Genomic DNA, 19,282 nt, shown 5'->3' with positions numbered 1-19,282 from the left:
CGTTCGCGGGTTGGTTGGTTGTTGTTATTTGCTGTTTGATTGCAACTGATTCTTGGCTATTTGCTAATGTTCGTTACGACTGCTGTTGCTGCTGCCATTCTTTTGTTGATGCTGCTGATATCTCTACCTTCTTCTTCTTCTTTTTGCGTTTCAACATCCAGGTACACACTAGAATTTCACATTGATGTAACAATGAAAGCATGAAATGAAAGATGCGAAGGAGTTTAATCATTTGCTGCTGTAATTACAGTTTTATAAAATGTTGTTAGATTTGTGTAATTTGTTAGTTTGTAACTCAATAGAAAATACATTAGGTAGCTCGTACTTAATTGAAACTTAGTTTGTTTAACACTGTTGATCTTAGTTATTTAGTTGTCTGTATGACTTAGAGTGCACAGGTGTTTAGTATATCGATAGTTAAATCTCATCTCTATTCTTATTTTAAACACGTAAGGCAGGTTGTTTCTAATTTGGCAAAAGACGCAACATAGTTCTAAGTCATTTAAACTAACTCTATCAAATTGGATCTCGTTAGGCAGTCTATATGTCACGACCCAAACTGAAGGGCCATGACTAGCACCCGACCACACTTGCCGAGCACCAACGTACATTTCATCTAACCTTCATTATTATCTTTTAAGGCTGACGAGATCAATATAAATGGTAGACCTAGATCATGGACAACCAGCAATAAAATATGATGGCATGCATATACATAGCAGGGGATGACCAGACAATCAAGAAACTACATATAAGGTATGAGCTACCACGCTACTATGAAAGACTATACAACAAAAACTAGCCGACAAGGCATACCAAACTATACATGAGCCGACACCTGTCTATGAGCCTCTAAAAGAACATAAGTGTTGCAACATAGCCGGAACAGGGCCCCGACATACCCATAATGTCTATAACAAAAATTGCATACCAAGACCAAGGCAAGTCCGGAGAAGGGATCTCGCCAATCACCGCTGATCTACTGTGGTGGGGGAGCTGTACCTGCCTGTCTATCAGGACCTGCAGCACGACATGCAGCGTCCACAAATAAAAGGACGTCAAGTACGAATAAAGTACTGAGTATGTAAGGCAAGGAACCATAAATACGATCAGTAATGTAAGCAAGGATAGAGAATATACAACCTGTAACATCTTAGTACCTCTGAGGGCTACTTACATGAAATGCATGATACATATGTATAAATACATAAACCTTTAAAGCATTCGCCTCTGTGGGCATCATCATCATCATATCGTACCCGGCCATAATAGGCTCGGTAGAATCGTACCCGGCCACGTGGAGCTCGGTAAAACCCAACTGATCAGTGGTTGCACAATAGGTGCCGTACCCGGCCAACTATAGCGTGGCTCGGTAGAGTAAAATAGATACATATATATAATGCATGCTCGACTCATGGAATCACATTCTAAACCTTTCGGAGTGACGTAAGGTCGGTATCCTCTGTACACGTTATTAGGACTAAGTCTTCACTATGAACCTTATAAGATTCAGGAAGTATGAACAACATTGATAACATAAGAATAAGAGAAGCAACATTAACATCAATCGTTCCATAAGAGGGAAAACAATGTAAGTACTGCTAGCTTCTAAGAGTAGAGTATCTTGGAAGCTCGTTCATTACATTATGTACAATCAGAGTCGTGCAAAAGAAGGAAAGGGATAGCCTCACATACCTTGTATATACTGCCCCAATCTCAAGCTATGCAATTGTCAAAACTCCTTAGTCTACAATAAGAGAAACGATACTATCGTTATCATTTAAGCGTCATAACTATTATGTATCGACCACAACCTATTTTACGATGAAACGGACAGCACCTCCCCTATATATATGACCTCACACCATTCAAAACAATCACCAAACAGCCCAAACATCATCAATAATAAACATATTGAGCCTCCCGAAATAGTCCACACACAGCCTAATCACTCCATACATACGACGACCACCGTAGTCGTGTCAAACAACCTGGAAATGTTACGAATAACTATCAGCCCATAAACCTACATATATATGGTGTTTCTCCACACCCTTCCTCCTCCAAAACTCCACAAGATAGTAGTAAAATACGCAGCCCAACAACAACGCAAAACAGTCCACAAAACAATAACACTACTACCAAACCTTTCGATATATATCTCACAAGTTCTAGCTTCAATGGCTTAGCCGCAACTTGGATAATCTTAAATACATATAGAGTAAGAGGTTCCTTACCTTTATACAGAAAGAACAACTCCAATTTGACCTTAAATTTCCAAGAAATATCCCTCCAATGCTGCCACAACAACAAAAAAATGAAACTAGCGATCAATTAGTGTTTTTCGGCACTAGAATCACTTTAGAAGGCTTGAAATCACCTAGGATTAATATTAAGAACATTAGGGAGTATTTACAGAACATATACCCTTTAAAACAACCTCCCACACGAGTTGGAACGACACAAAAATGAGCAACAACAAGAAGAACAAGAGACTTACTAGCGCCACGGAATTCCCGACACTTGATTTGTGTTGTTTGCCCTTTTTTGGGTCTTGAATCTTGAGAGAACCTTGAGAGGATGTTCCTAGGGTTCTAAGTTCTGAAAATAGTGAAAAGAAATGACTAAAAACGGGTTGTGGTCATCCTATATAAGTCCAAATATCTTAAACCGACTTAGTGGGCCCCATAGAGAGGTGCTTGGCGCAGTCTCGCGAAAACGCGAATATCTCTCTACTCCGAGATCGTATCGATGAACGGTTTAATGCGTTGGAAACTAGACTCATAGATCTTTAATTTGGTGGGTAGATCACCCCGTAATTCCTTGTAAATTATGAGAAAAGATTAGAAACATTTGACCTAATGTTTAAGTAAAATTATGAACCTAAGTTGCGACAACTTTTGTCGACTTTTGTTTCATAACTCGTTTGACTTCAAGACTTATGATACGGATATTATATGATTAAAATACCTTAATAAATGACCTCTTGAGTGTATTAAGCACCGCTAGATTACCTGAAAATACGAGTTACAACATCCTTGATTCGTTTAACTTCTAATATTGGTTAATCACCCTTATACACTCTTGTATCACTTAAGACCAATAGGATTGACTTCTTATCATCTCAAAGATAATTCCTTCTTGGATTTATGTTAACTAATATATGGCATGAACTAACACATGTGGATATGGGTTGTAACACCCTCCCCCCCTTAGGAACATTCGTCCTCGAATGTAAGGGTTTAGGGGGAGTTTAAATCACCGTGGATTCCAATGGAAATTTCCGATCAATTTTCCCCTATAAAATGGTCACTAGCAAAACTTGCATGTAATTAAGCCCAACATATGGCTTCACAAGGCTACACAAAGCATTATGCGTATTTACATTATCTACATATCACCATTTTGTATTAAGGAGGAGTATTCTCAAATTATTGCTTACCTCATAAAGCCGTTTCTTCTTCCAATGTATCCTGTCTTCCACCAGCATCCTTGTTATCTTCATTCTGGAATAAGTAAGGGTATTTAGACTTCATCTCCTCTTCTGCTTCCCATGTCATTTCTTCCATATTTTTGTTCCTCCACAATACTTTGACGGAAGCTACATCTTTTGTTCTCAGCTTGCGGACTTGCCGATCTAATATCGCCACTGGCACTTCTTCATATGATAGGTCCTCTGTAACTTGTACATCTTTGATAGGGACGACTCGAGAAGGGTCTCCAATACATTTTCTCAACATAGATACATGGAATACCGGGTGGACAAATTCCAATTCGGATGGCAATTCTAACTCATAAGCAACCTGTCCAATCCGTCGAAGAATTTTATACGGCCCGATATACCTTGGACTCAGCTTACCTTTCTTCCCAAAACGCATAATACCCTTCATTGGTGAGATCCTCAGGAAAACCCAATCACCAACCTCAAACTCTAGATCACGACGTCGGACATCAGAATAAGATTTTTGCCTGCTTTGTGCCATCCTCAATCGCTCCTGTATCACTTTCACCTTCTCAATAGCTTGGTGAATCAAATCTGGCCCATATAATTCTGTTTCACCGACTTCGAACCATCCAACTGGTGATCTACATCTCCTCCCGTATAGTGCCTCGTATGGGGCCATTTTAATACTGGAATGGTAGCTATTGTTATAGGCGAATTCTATGAGTGGAAGATGATCATCCCAATTCCCCTTAAAATCTAGAACACATGCTCGTAGCATATCTTCCAGTGTCTGAATGGTACGTTCAGCCTGTCCGTCAGTCTGCGGATGAAATGCAGTGCTGAGATTTACTTGTGTGCCTAAACCCTTCTGGAAAGACCTCCAAAAGTTAGCCGTAAATTGAGCTCCTCGGTCTGATATAATAGATATGGGCACACCATGAAGCCTAACAATCTCCTTGATATACAACTTCGCATAATCTTCAGCCGTGTAAGTTGTCTTCACTGGCAGAAAATGGGCACATTTTGTAAGTCGATCAATTATCACCCAGATGGAGTCAAACTTATGATAAGAGCGAGGTAATCCAATAATGAAGTCCATATTAATCACCTCCCACTTCCAGGTCGGAATCTCTATATTTTGAAGCAATCCACCGGGTTTCTGATGTTCTATCTTTACTTGTTGACAATTGGGACACTGGGCCACAAATTCTGCAATAGACTTCTTCATATTATCCCACCAATACTGCTCCTTGACATCATGATACATCTTTGTCGAGCCGGGATGGATGGAATATCGGGATTGATGAATCTCATTCATAATCTTCTCTCGCAACCCTGCCACATTAGGCACACACAATCGGCTCTGGTATCTCAGTGCCCCATCTTTTCCGATCCCAAAAGCCATACTTTTACACTGTTGAATGCTTTCTCTTAATCGTACTAAGATAGGATCTTCATATTGTCGTGCTTTTACCTCGGCTACCAAAGATGATTCTGATGTATTCTGTACAGTAACACCTCCGTCATCAGAGTCTAACAATCTGATTCTCATATTGGCTAGCTGATGAAGCTCTTTAATCAACCCCCATCTACCCGCCTCAATATGTACTAAGCTTCCCATTGATTTACGGCTGAGAGCATCTGCCACAACATTGGCTTTACCGGGATGATACAATATCTCGACGTCGTAGTCTTTCAATAATTCAAGCCACCTACGCTGCCTCAAATTCAACTCTTTCTGCTTGAAGATGTATTGTAAACTCTTGTGATCTGTGTAGATGTCAACATGGACGCCGTATAAGTAGTGCCGCCATATCTTCAAAGCATATATTACTGCAGCCAATTCCAAATCATGGGTTGGATAATTCTTTTCATGCTTCTTCAATTGTCTTGATGCATAAGCAATCACATTCCCACGCTGCATCAATACGCACCCCAAACCTATACCTGAGGCATCACAATATACCACATAATCTTCTGTTCCTTCAGGAAGAGTGAGCACTGGTGCAGATGTCAATCGATTCTTCAGCTCCTGAAAACTACGTTCACAAGTGTCAGACCACTGGAATTTGGTAGCTTTTTGTGTTAACTTAGTCAATGGTGATGATATAGAGGAAAATCCTTCTACAAACCGCCTATAATATCCTGCTAGTCCTAGGAAGCTGCGGACTTCTGATGGTGTTGTAGGTCTCGGCCAATTCTTTACTGCATCGATCTTCTGAGTGTCGACACTAATACCCTCATCAGATATCACATGGCCAAGGAATGCTACTGAGTTCAGCCAGAATTCACATTTGGAGAGCTTAGCATATAACTTACGATCCTGAAGCGTCTGTAATACTATCCGCAAGTGGCCCGCGTGTTCCGCCTCCGAACGAGAATACACTAGAATGTCATCAATGAATACAATCACGAACACATCAAGATAGGGCCTGAATATAGTATTCATGAGATCCATAAAAGCTGCTGGGGCATTTGTTAGCCCGAACGACATCACCAAGAACTCAAAGTGCCCATATCTTGTCCGGAAGGCCGTCTTTGGAATATCTTTCTCCCTAACCCTTACCTGATGATACCCTGAACGTAAATCAATCTTGGAGAAATACTTGGCACCCTGGAGTTGGTCAAACAGGTCATCAATTCTTGGAAGTGGATACTTGTTCTTTATAGTAGACTTATTCAACTGTCGATAGTCGATACACATCCGTAACGACCCGTCTTTCTTCCGCACGAATAGGACTGGTGCACCCCAAGGTGAAGTGCTAGGCCTAATAAAGCCCTTATCCAGCAAGTCCTTCAACTGCACCTTCAACTCTCGCAACTCTGCCGGGGCCATTCTATATGGAGGAATAGAGATCGGTTGAGTGTCAGGTAACACATCAATGCTAAACTCAATCTCCCTTTCAGGAGGAAGGCCTGGGAGTTCATCTGGGAAAACATCTGGGAATTCGTTGACCACAGGGATTGATTGTAAAGTAGGCGGTTTCGCCTCCACATCCCTAACGCGAACGAGATGATAAATGTAACCTTTTGAGATCATTTTCCTTGCCTTAAGATAGGAAATAAACCTACCTTTCGGTGTAGCAATGTTCCCTTTCCATTCAATGACGGGTTCACCCGGAAATTGGAACCTAACCATCTTCGTACGACAGTCAACATTTGCATAGCATGAGGCCAACCAGTCCATTCCCATTATCACATCAAAATCAACCATTTCTAACTCAAATAAATTTGCCGAGGTTTGACGACTACAAATCATCACAGTGCAACCTCTATATACCCTTCTAGCAATCACAGAATCTCCTATCGGAGTAGATACCGCGAGGGGTTTACTTATCAATTCAGGTTCAATGCCAAACTTATTAGCCACAAAGGGTGTAACATATGATAATGTAGATCCCGGATCAATCAACGCATATACATCATAAGAAAACACAGATATAATACCTGTAACAACATCTGGAGACGACTCGAGATCCTGTCGACCTACTAGAGCATAGGTTCGATTTTGAGCACCACTCGAACTCGGCACTGCACCTCTACCCCTACCACGACCTGTCGACTGCTGAAAACCCCGTGCTGGAGGTCGAACTGATGAGGAAGAACCAGACACAGATCCAGTCGGCTGAGCCATACCATCACCTCCTCTATTAGGACAATCCCGCATCATATGGCCAGGCTGCCCGCACGAATAGCATGCATCAGAACCTCGACGACACAGTCCAAAGTGGGCCTTGCCGCACTGATCACAATGTGGTGTTGGGGGTCTCATCTGACTAGTATCCCTGTGATGTTGCGAGCCAGATGCCCGCGAACTCTGACCTGGACCAGAATAGGATCGATCATATCGAGGCCTCTGAAACTGTGGAGGAGCACTAGCTACAGGTGGCGCCGAACTCCTCGAAAACTGTGGCCTGATGCGGCCTCTGAAGTCATCAGAATACCCTGCAAATCTCGCCCTCTTATGCTGGCCTCTATCCTGCTCCCTAACTGCCCTCTGCTGGCGCTTACGATCCTCTAGGGTCTGGGCATAAGCTTGAATACGGGAAATATCCATGCCCTCCACCAAGGAGGCTGTCGTACACTCATTTATCAGATGTGGTCCCAACCCATTCACGAACATATGCACCCTATCACTCATCTCGGCCACCATATGGGGAGCATACCTTGCCAAAGAATCAAACTGCATACTGTACTCTCGTACACTCATATTACCTTGTCTAAGGTTCAAGAACTTATCAGCTCTAGCTCGTCGTATCTCAACTGGCAAGTAGTGACGAAGAAAGGCCTCAGAAAATTCCTTCCACACAGCTGGAGGAGGGTTCGGACCCCTGGATCTCTCCCAACTATCATACCAGAGAACCGCTAAATCCCGTAGCCGATAAGAAGCCAACTCTACTGTCTCTGTATCACTAACATGCATAACACGAAGTGTACGATGAACCTGGTCAATAAACGTCTGTGGGTCCTCCTTGGGGTCTGATCCGGTAAACACTGGAGGGTCTAAATTAATAAAATCACGAACTCTTGTACTAACTGGTTTCTCAGCAGCACCTGTATTCTGCCTCTGAGCCTGAGCAGCTACCAAGCTAGTCAATAACTGCAAAGCACTCCGCATATCCTGGTCTGGAGTGTCAGACGAAGGAACTGGAGGCGCTGGGTGCCTTCTAATATCCTCTGGAGGAGATGGAGTAGATGAGGTATGAGAGGGCATCTCACTTTGAGCCTCACTTTGTCCTGCTCTGACTTGGGGCACCTGACTGGTACCCTCTCCCGCTGCTGTATCAAGCCGCCTACTAATCGTTTGCTTCCTAGTCGAAGGCATCACTGAAAAAAACAAGGTGAATATTAGAGACAAACACTTACGACTCAACTCTACGCACGATCTAGATTCAGGAAGAAGGTAACAACCCTAGATGTCATGTAGCCTCCTGATTATAAATGTGGCGCGCTACACATCCATAATCAAGACTCTACTAGACACGGCTCATAGACAACCCCTAGGACAGACTTGCTCTGATACCAAGTTTGTCACGACCCAAACTGAAGGGCCATGACTAGCACCCGACCACACTTGCCGAGCACCAACGTACATTTCATCTAACCTTCATTATTATCTTTTAAGGCTGACGAGATCAATATAAATGGTAGACCTAGATCATGGACAACCAGCAATAAAATATGATGGCATGCATATACATAGCAGGGGATGACCAGACAATCAAGAAACTACATATAAGGTATGAGCTACCACGCTACTATGAAAGACTATACAACAAAAACTAGCCGACAAGGCATACCAAACTATACATGAGCCGACACCTGTCTATGAGCCTCTAAAAGAACATAAGTGTTGCAACATAGCCGGAACAGGGCCCCGACATACCCATAATGTCTATAACAAAAATTGCATACCAAGACCAAGGCAAGTCCGGAGAAGGGATCTCGCCAATCACCGCTGATCTACTGTGGTGGGGGAGCTGTACCTGCCTGTCTATCAGGACCTGCAGCACGACATGCAGCGTCCACAAATAAAAGGACGTCAGTACGAATAAAGTACTGAGTATGTAAGGCAAGGAACCATAAATACGATCAGTAATGTAAGCAAGGATAGAGAATATACAACCTGTAACATCTTAGTACCTCTGAGGGCTACTTACATGAAATGCATGATACATATGTATAAATACATAAACCTTTAAAGCATTCGCCTCTGTGGGCATCATCATCATCATATCGTACCCGGCCATAATAGGCTCGGTAGAATCGTACCCGGCCACGTGGAGCTCGGTAAAACCCAACTGATCAGTGGTTGCACAATAGGTGTCGTACCCGGCCAACTATAGCGTGGCTCGGTAGAGTAAAATAGATACATATATATAATGCATGCTCGACTCATGGAATCACATTCTAAACCTTTCGGAGTGACGTAAGGTCGGTATCCTCTGTACACGTTATTAGGACTAAGTCTTCACTATGAACCTTATAAGATTCAGGAAGTATGAACAACATTGATAACATAAGAATAAGAGAAGCAACATTAACATCAATCGTTCCATAAGAGGGAAAACAATGTAAGTACTGCTAGCTTCTAAGAGTAGAGTATCTTTGGAAGCTCGTTCATTACATTATGTACAATCGGAGTCGTGCAAAAGAAGGAAAGGGATAGCCTCACATACCTTGTATATACTGCCCCAATCTCAAGCTATGCAATTGTCAAAACTCCTTAGTCTACAATAAGAGAAACGATACTATCGTTATCATTTAAGCGTCATAACTATTATGTATCGACCACAACCTATTTTACGATGAAACGGACAGCACCTCCCCTATATATATGACCTCACACCATTCAAAACAATCACCAAACAGCCCAAACATCATCAATAATAAACATATTGAGCCTCCCGAAATAGTCCACACACAGCCTAATCACTCCATACATACGACGACCACCGTAGTCGTGTCAAACAACCTGGAAATGTTACGAATAACTATCAGCCCATAAACCTACATATATATGGTGTTTCTCCACACCCTTCCTCCTCCAAAACTCCACAAGATAGTAGTAAAATACGCAGCCCAACAACAACGCAAAACAGTCCACAAAACAATAACACTACTACCAAACCTTTCGATATATATCTCACAAGTTCTAGCTTCAATGGCTTAGCCGCAACTTGGATAATCTTAAATACATATAGAGTAAGAGGTTCCTTACCTTTATACAGAAAGAACAACTCCAATTTGACCTTAAATTTCCAAGAAATATCCCTCCAATGCTGCCACAACAACAAAAAAATGAAACTAGCGATCAATTAGTGTTTTTCGGCACTAGAATCACTTTAGAAGGCTTGAAATCACCTAGGATTAATATTAAGAACATTAGGGAGTATTTACAGAACATATACCCTTTAAAACAACCTCCCACACGAGTTGGAACGACACAAAAATGAGCAACAACAAGAAGAACAAGAGACTTACTAGCGCCACGGAATTCCCGACACTTGATTTGTGTTGTTTGCCCTTTTTTGGGTCTTGAATCTTGAGAGAACCTTGAGAGGATGTTCCTAGGGTTCTAAGTTCTGAAAATAGTGAAAAGAAATGACTAAAAACGGGTTGTGGTCATCCTATATAAGTCCAAATATCTTAAACCGACTTAGTGGGCCCCATAGAGAGGTGCTTGGCGCAGTCTCGCGAAAACGCGAATATCTCTCTACTCCGAGATCGTATCGATGAACGGTTTAATGCGTTGGAAACTAGACTCATAGATCTTTAATTTGGTGGGTAGATCACCCCGTAATTCCTTGTAAATTATGAGAAAAGATTAGAAACATTTGACCTAATGTTTAAGTAAAATTATGAACCTAAGTTGCGACAACTTTTGTCGACTTTTGTTTCATAACTCGTTTGACTTCAAGACTTATGATACGGATATTATATGATTAAAATACCTTAATAAATGACCTCTTGAGTGTATTAAGCACCGCTAGATTACCTGAAAATACGAGTTACAACATCCTTGATTCGTTTAACTTCTAATATTGGTTAATCACCCTTATACACTCTTGTATCACTTAAGACCAATAGGATTGACTTCTTATCATCTCAAAGATAATTCCTTCTTGGATTTATGTTAACTAATATATGGCATGAACTAACACATGTGGATATGGGTTGTAACACTATAGGACCATGTTCGAATCCCATTAGTAGCAACTTCTAGTAGTTAATTCCATTAATCTAGTTTAAATAAGTTAGTTTAAATTCAAACTCGAAGGATATTTAGCGTGAGTTTAGCATGTTATTAATCTTGTATGCAATTTCCTTTATTAAGTTAAAAGCATGTTCGCTCATGGAATAAGGCATGAAACAATTCCCGCCTCATAAATAATTAATCTGATAATTAATAAGAGGCCGGAGCTGGCCAAGCACGTTAATTGGCATGTATTTTCCTTCATTTTTAGAGACAAACATGATAGAAATGTAGTCGCTGTAGGTTTATCCTTTCAAAAAATGAGACGAGCCTTGCCAAATAAAAATGTAAATTGCGGGGCCCTCAATAATTGGTCAAAAATAAAATACTTAGAATTTGGGATGGACTGTTTAGTGAATTTCACTGCCTTCCCCAAAGATGATTACGCGTTAGACTCTTTAGGCGCGCTTTTAATTAAAATACCTTCTTAAAATCGGGTGCGCATTTATGTGACCCAAATTCGAATCTCAACGGAGTCGGAATGTATTAACAACCACGGGTGCATTGATTGTAACGTGGTTCGAGATGCATTTTCACGACGTTGCAATTCTATAAAAGTAATAAATGATAATAATAATAAAAGCAGTTTAAACTTAATAAAAGCACATAAGTCATAACATGTATTTAAATCAGATATTTAGCCATTATAACAATTTAAGCGACCGTGCTAGAACCACGGGATTCGAGGGTGCCTAACACCTTCCCTCGGGTCAACAGAATTACTTACTTAGAATTTCTGATTCGCAGACTTCATTTGGAAAGTCGAAAATTTCCTCGATTTGGGATTCAAGATAAACCGGTGACTTGGGACACCAAAAGCCAAACCTTTTCCAAGTGGCGACTCTGAATTAAATAAATAATTTTATTTCGAATATTGTCACTTAAATTGGAAAAACCCCCCTCGCGCATTTATCCTTTGGGGTAGGCGCGCCAAAAGAAGGTGTGACAACATGGTATCATGACTTGGAGTGAAATCTATTCTATTTTCGACAATCCCAACAACAGTGAAGGAGCTAGCACTGGTTTCTGTTTTTTTTGATATTCTTCATTGAAACTACATGCGTACCTACTTTGACAAAAAGTAAAGCCAATTAACTTTAAAAAACTGGTTAGGAAGTTAGTGAACACCTTGTGGTTAGAAAAAAGATAAAACTCTCGCCAGTTCTAAAATTTCATCACTTTCATTTCAATTTAACGGACTATAATTATAATTATAATTATTTGTTTGATCTCTAAGGATCAATACGAATATAATTATTATATTGTATCTTATTTTTCTGAAGTACGAAAATATTGTGAGGAGAAAGCGTCATATTCGTAATATACTTTTCACTATTTAATTAGTCCGCTTGAAAACAGTAGTTTAGTTTTATACTCCTCCCACAACTAAATAAATCGCCGTAAAGATACTTTCATGTTGATAGTTCAAGATATTTTCAGTCTCAATTTTTTGAACTCAAATAAATTTTAAAAAGGGAAAATGGTCAAATTTATTGTGTACTAACTGAAATTGAGCAATTTTATCGTTCATTAAACTTTTAATTTAATACTAGTCTTATGGTACGCGCGTTGCGCGTGTAACCTATCTAAATGAGTATAAAACTTTTAAAAATTTATATAAATATTTTTTTTGAATTAAAATAAATGTGTAAATTTATTTTAACAAAAGATATTGATTTTGTATAGCTATTTCAATAAGGAATATCAATTTATACATTTCAATGTCTATGCTTTTTTGACCAATAAAAAAAGATGTCTATGTTTTATTTTTTCTGTTTTAACTACTACCTTAAATTACTTATGACTAAATGTTTCTAATTTATTTTCATTAATTTCAATATATAAATTTATCTTATCTATGTTTTACTTTTCGAGTATTGTAATTGGATTTGTAATTTAATATGTGTATAAATTTTCAATATGTATTCAACTTAGTCAAATAATAATTAACTCAAAGTACATTAAAGTACTTATTACTTTAAATTAAAATACTACTATTATTTTCAAAATGTAAGCATATCATATTAAACTTATTTATATATATTTTCATACTCGACCTAATATGTTGTAAGTTTGGTTTACATATTATTAATAATCTTTAATTTTTGAAGACTTAAAATTAGATCTAAAATTTTATTAGTAGATTTATAACACATTTATATACATTTTGTCTAATAATTAATCATAAGAAAAAGTTATAATTATTTTACACAATTTATTTAAGGTAAGGATTTATAAGTAAATTTTTATTTGGTTTTAAATTCCTAAAATTTAGGAGTTTCTGACCAACATTTAGTTGATTTTAAAGTATTAAATATTAGTAGAATAATTAAATTATAATTATAATCAATATAACATCTATTTTTAAAGGGTAAAAAAGGCGAATGACATTTCGCTAAGAGGCTTCGTGCCAGGATACGCGCGATGCGTGTACCTTTTATTGATGCGTACAAAATTATAAAAAAAAACATATGCCCCTGAAAATAAGATTTTTAAAAATATAAGCTCTTGAATATGATAAATATTGAACCTACTTAGTCGAAAAAAGTAACGGATAACCTATCTAAGCATGACAACAACCAAGATAATCTTGAAAGTTTGATGTTATTATGTATCTCGTTCTTTTACATTAATTTCGTATCAAAGTAGTCGTCTAGGTACCATGTATTCTAAGACAAGTTATCTACAAAGAGAAGAAAAATTAGCGATACATAAATTATGTAGTTAAATAATAAAATTCATTGCTAATCCTACTTAGTGACATAATCAGTTATATATTATAAAAAATCCTATTAGCTATAAGATGAATTTAGTAGTAACTAATTCATGTTTTATAAAGTTAAATTATGTAATAAACTTTCTTAGTAATAATATTGGTTTCTTTTTTACCAAAAAATAAAAGTCCTTTTCCATTTATTTATTTTAACATATGCAATGAGGTAATTTAGGTATTTCTGTAAATTAAATTATGATAATTAATTTTTTATCACAAATTAATGATTACTATATTTTTCAACAATAATTATTATTTCAAAACCTAATGCCGTAGTAAATTTTAACGAATTTAACAACCAAGCTTCTAAGAAAATACTTATGATTTAATTTTTCAAAAAACAAATAAATCATATGAAAGAAAAATAAAGGTAAAATTGGTCTTAATGATTAAACAAGGACAAAGAACAAAAATATCACACAAAAACGTGAAGTTTTCTTGTTGGAAACAAACAAAAAAATTTCCTCCTAGTTATTTGTATTCTTTTACGTCTTAATATATTGTATCTTTATTAGGAGAAGATATCAAACACTTAATTATATTAGATTTTTTTATTTAGAACTCCTAAATATAAGGAAATTTTTTTATTTTACAATTTTGTCCAATGTAAAATATGTTTTTAAAGGGTAAAAAAGGCGAACGACATTTCGTTAAGGGCCTTCGTGCTTATTATCATATCCTTAAATCAAATCTCGTTTTCGCCCTTGACCCCCTAATGGAGTTCTACCCGTAGATAATCTCGAATCGTAATTAAAAATTGAGGGGTAAATTTGAACTTTTTCTTCGAGAATTCACTCATTTCACACTAGTTTTCCTTAATGGTAAGAGCGAATAAGAAACAATTTGCCAACGCAATGATATAAATAGACCAAACAGGAAAGATAAAATTGAGCCATTTCGGATAACATAAGGGCATTTTAAGAGTCTGACTACTTTTTGTTTGATTAGTAGTAATATTTGAGAATATTTTCAACGATAAAAATTATGATTAAAAGATTTTCAGGACTATTAGTACTCCCAACTATCGTATTTGAATATACACTAAAAATTAAAATATTTTGACCGTGGTACTCAAGTGTGGATATAGAACCTGTAAAGGTAATCAAAGTTATTCCAATAAAAAGAGAAGAGAGGAACAAAGCCGTCAATTTATAGGAACTCAGATTGATCAGATGTCCAAAATGATGGAAGAAACAGAAAGAGTTATAGAACAAGAAGAAGAAAAAGAAGGGTTAGTAAAAGAAGAAATATGGAGCTGGGGAGCAGGAACTGAGGGACAATTAGGAACAGGAAAACTCCAAGATGAACACCAACCTCAACTCATTCATTCTCTCTCTTCTTTTACTTCCATCTCTTATCTCTCCTGTGGTGGTGCCCATGTCATTGCCCTCACTCCTGGTCTGCACTTTTATCTACTCTTCAGTTTGCATTTTTCTTTTGTTCTGTGTATTTATCTCCCTGTAATTTGTTTTTAACTTGATGGGGCTTGGGTTTTGCATTAAAGATTGCACCTTTTTGGTTTGAAATTCAATGAAATGATTTTTACTTTAAAAAAAGAAAAACTTGATAGGGTTTTACTGTACAGATGACACCTATTTGGAGTGAGCTCTTTATGTAAACATTTTATATCCAAAAAAGAAAAAAAAAAATTTTGATGAGGTTCTGGAGTAATGATGGCACCATTACTTGATGGGAGCTTCAATGAAATTTTTTTTATTTTAATACTTTTTTTAAAAAACGTTGATGGGTTCAGATGACACCATCTTGATGTGAGAACCAATAGAAAATTTTGAACTTTCACAAAAGCTTGTTATGTAAAGATACCATCTTGGTTTGAGATTCAATGGAAAGATTTTTACTTTTCAAAGGAAAAAAGACACAGTTTGTTTGGGGGGGGGGGGGTTGTTTAACCTAAAATCTGGTTATTAGATTAAGTAATTAAAACTATGGAATTAGGGCACAACCAACTTGATTAAACCTAGATAACTAAAACCCTTGCTGATGAAAAACAGTGTAATGGAAATAAGGATGTAACTAAACTAATCAAATTAATGAAGAATGAGAGAAAAGATTCTTATTGTGGGGAAGAAGGGTATGTATGAGCTAGTCAACCGATCCCTAGAATCACTCCTATACATTGCCATTGCTGATAATTATGATGATTGAATCGTAACTGCTGATGGTGTTTAATGGGGGAAGGTAGATATCTCGAAATTGCTGTTCAATGGGTGATAACTCTCCGGATGCTGCTTCAGACCATCCGGAGGAATCGTTCCATATTTGATCTTTCACGGGAAGAGTGATCCCTTGATCAGCTCATTGGTGTTCAGTCTTCGGTCTGGACGACTCCGACTGACTTGAAGTTGACTATCATAACCTTAATTTGCTTGCCACATGTTGAATCCTGTGTCTGCCACGTGTCTGGTATATTTTTTACCGATACAGTTTTGCAGGTGGAAGAGTGCTAACATGGGGGAGGGGTACATCTGGTCAGTTAGGTCATGTAGAGATGGTTAACTGCTTACACCCAAAGTATGTGGAATCTTTGGAAGGCGTCTTTATTACACATGCTTCTGCTGGATGGAATCACTCAGGATTCGTGTCAGGTTTCTTTCTTTCTGCTTCATCTGTAAATCTTATCTGAGATTGGATTATTATTCTTCATACTGTAAGGTTTTTGCTTCTGGAATACTTTACTTCAAGTTACTCATCAGTAACCCTTATTTAGATATTATTAGTTCTGTTGAAATTGAAATTTCATGCGTTGAGATTTCAATTATGTTTCACGACATCTCTAGTTAAAGTTAACTCATTTATGCTTAGGGTATATTAAATGTGCAGATGACTAAAGCAGAATTCCTTATATCCTAGTTAGAGCCATTCTGCGAGGAACTATTTATGCACTAGGTTACTCCTAAAGTTCTTTTCTTCATGGTAATCGAAAGCTTTTGCCGAACAGATGAATATGAACTTTTGTTGTCATCTAGATTAGCTGTACAACTTTTTGGCTTAATATATTCATGAATGTTTTATGTTCTGTTGCTGCAATAATAATTATGGTATTGACTTGTGGAGATGGTTCTTGTTTAGCTGAATACCTCTTTTAACTTGTCTTTGAGTGTAAATTTTTAACTATTATCAGACACTGGTTACGTATTCACTTGTGGAGATGGTTCATTTGGTCAGCTTGGGCATGGGGATTATGTCTCAAGATGTTCTCCTGTACAAGTGTTGCACTTTAAGACTAGGCATGTCGTGCAAATTGCTTGTGGTATGCGCCATTCACTTGTCTTACTAAAAGGTAAAGTAGGCCTAATACTTGCATTTCTTTGTTCATCTGGTTATATTAACAAAATTGCTGCTTTCTGAGAACGGTGCGTGCTGTATATCTGTTCATTCGTATAATGTGTCATAGTCTAGTTTGGTAATTAGTGATGTAAATGCTTCTCTTAAACTTTCGCTGGCACTATACAGCTTTACTTTCAATGGGTTATTGCCATGAGCTTGAAATGAAATTGGATAGTTGTGACCAGTCACAGCATTCAGGCCTCTTAACACACTTGTATGTACATAAGCATGCATATTGATTTGCGTTAAGCTGATTTTTCACTTCAATTAACTTCTATTAGGAGATACCGAGGATCTTATCTATGGATTTGGCTCTGGAAAACGTGGTCAACTCGGTATATCTGATGACAAACAGAAGTCACTTAGTATTCCTCATGTTACTTTGGGTTTGGAAAATGTCAAAATCAGGATTATCGCTGCAAATGGAGATCATAGTGCAGCAATATCTCGTAGGTTTCTGAGTACTCCATTCTATAATCCAATACTGATAATTGCGGGCCCCAACCTTTATCTAGTCGCAGCATCCACTACTTGGTGGTTGTAGCTTCATCTGACAATCTTATCAAGTTGGTAAATTCTTTTACCTGTTATATATTGCTAAAATTTGTTTTTTTTTAAGTGAATGGGCATTTATATATATGGGGAAGAGCATTCTGTGGCGCCTCAGATGTGTATAGACCCTGCCGTGTTACTGCAGACTTACCATTAATCCAAGTCGCTTTAGGATGGAATCATGCTCTTGTATTGACAGGTATTTTAAGCTGTTGATCTTTATTATCAATCTGCAAATACGTTAAGGAAATAGCTCAGATGTATGGAAATTCTGAAGACTTTCACCACGCACATTAATAGGTGATGGGGAAGTATACATGCTTGGCAGATACAATTATAATGTTCCTACGGGTATTCAGAATGACAACTTGATGAAGCATATATCAGGTAATGATCTTTGATTATCTATCTGTATAAACTTCTGCAGAATTTTGTGAAATCCAATGCTTCTTGAGATTGGATTGTCACCTTGGATGATTTTTACTCTTAGCGCGAACATTTCCTTTTAGGAAAGATATAGATCTACATTTCTTGATTAAGTTGTAAGGTGAAGTAATGTTGAAAACACTTGGTATAAGGACCTCAATGCCTTCTCCAGTACTATCTGTTTTCATATACCAAAATTTAATGGTTTTAATCAAATCAATCATCTAGGCCTTAATCACAAACTTGGGGTACGAACCTCTACAACCATTCCTTTCATATGCGGCCATTCATTTTCTGTGTTGATAAATAATTTATCTTTTAAGGAAAATTTGGGGTTCTCTAAAACGAAGTGTTTGTTCTCTAAATCTCACATTTATCCCTACCTGGACCTAATGTAAGTTTAACACCAACAATCAAACTTTAACTAGTCAATGGTTTAATCTATTTGAAATTTCAAATCATATCCCGTAAAGTATTTGTGTGGCTCCGTCACTTCAATATTTGCTCCCTTTAATCTGAATACAACTTTGTTTCTTTCGCAAAGAAGATGAAGCTGTCATGCAAAGAGTCATCGACTTTGATAGTAGAAAGGTTGTCCAAATTGGCGCCGGAGCTGAGCACTCTGCCTTGGTAACAGGTGAGGATCTGATGCAAAAGTTTATTGTGAGAAAATATCAATAGTGTATTGGCTCATCTTCATTATTAACTTTACAGATGACGGATCTGTAATGACATGGGGATGGGGTGAACATGGTCAGCTTGGATTAGGAGATATAGATGATCAAACTGGCCCACGGATTGTAAGTTTATGCAATGAACAATCTAGAAAACCATGTGTCGGTAGAGTTTACTGTGGCAGTGGTTTTACATTTATTGTCAGGACGTAATGCTGTGAAATCTAGTTTCTAATATAGCAATGTTCAGGATTTGAAATGTAATTGTTCACTATGTTTTCTTATCCAAAAACTTGCTTGCTATTTTA

The 19,282-nt window shown here is 37.7% G+C and overlaps 1 protein-coding gene across 2 annotated transcripts; it reads left to right on the top strand.

The window, feature by feature from the left end:
- Positions 1-15,018: 15,018 nt before the first annotated feature.
- LOC104247513 (ultraviolet-B receptor UVR8) lies at positions 15,019-19,282 on the top strand. 2 transcript variants are annotated; one of them, XM_009803554.2, is made up of 8 exons: positions 15,019-15,372; positions 16,428-16,580; positions 17,117-17,275; positions 17,604-17,771; positions 17,942-18,073; positions 18,175-18,261; positions 18,845-18,937; positions 19,015-19,282. In XM_009803554.2, exons 1-8 carry the CDS (start codon positions 15,147-15,149, stop codon positions 19,185-19,187), a joined length of 1,191 nt encoding a protein of 396 aa, XP_009801856.1. In that variant the 5' UTR covers positions 15,019-15,146; the 3' UTR covers positions 19,188-19,282. The 2 variants fall into 2 exon arrangements, with proteins under 2 accessions (XP_009801856.1, XP_009801857.1); XM_009803555.2 differs by having other exon boundaries at positions 15,034-15,372; positions 18,848-18,937.

Source organism: Nicotiana sylvestris, chromosome 10 (genome assembly GCF_000393655.2).
Source record: "Nicotiana sylvestris chromosome 10, ASM39365v2, whole genome shotgun sequence".
NCBI classification, from domain to species: Eukaryota; Viridiplantae; Streptophyta; class Magnoliopsida; order Solanales; family Solanaceae; genus Nicotiana; species Nicotiana sylvestris.
This window is presented reverse-complemented; position numbering and strand designations above follow the sequence as displayed.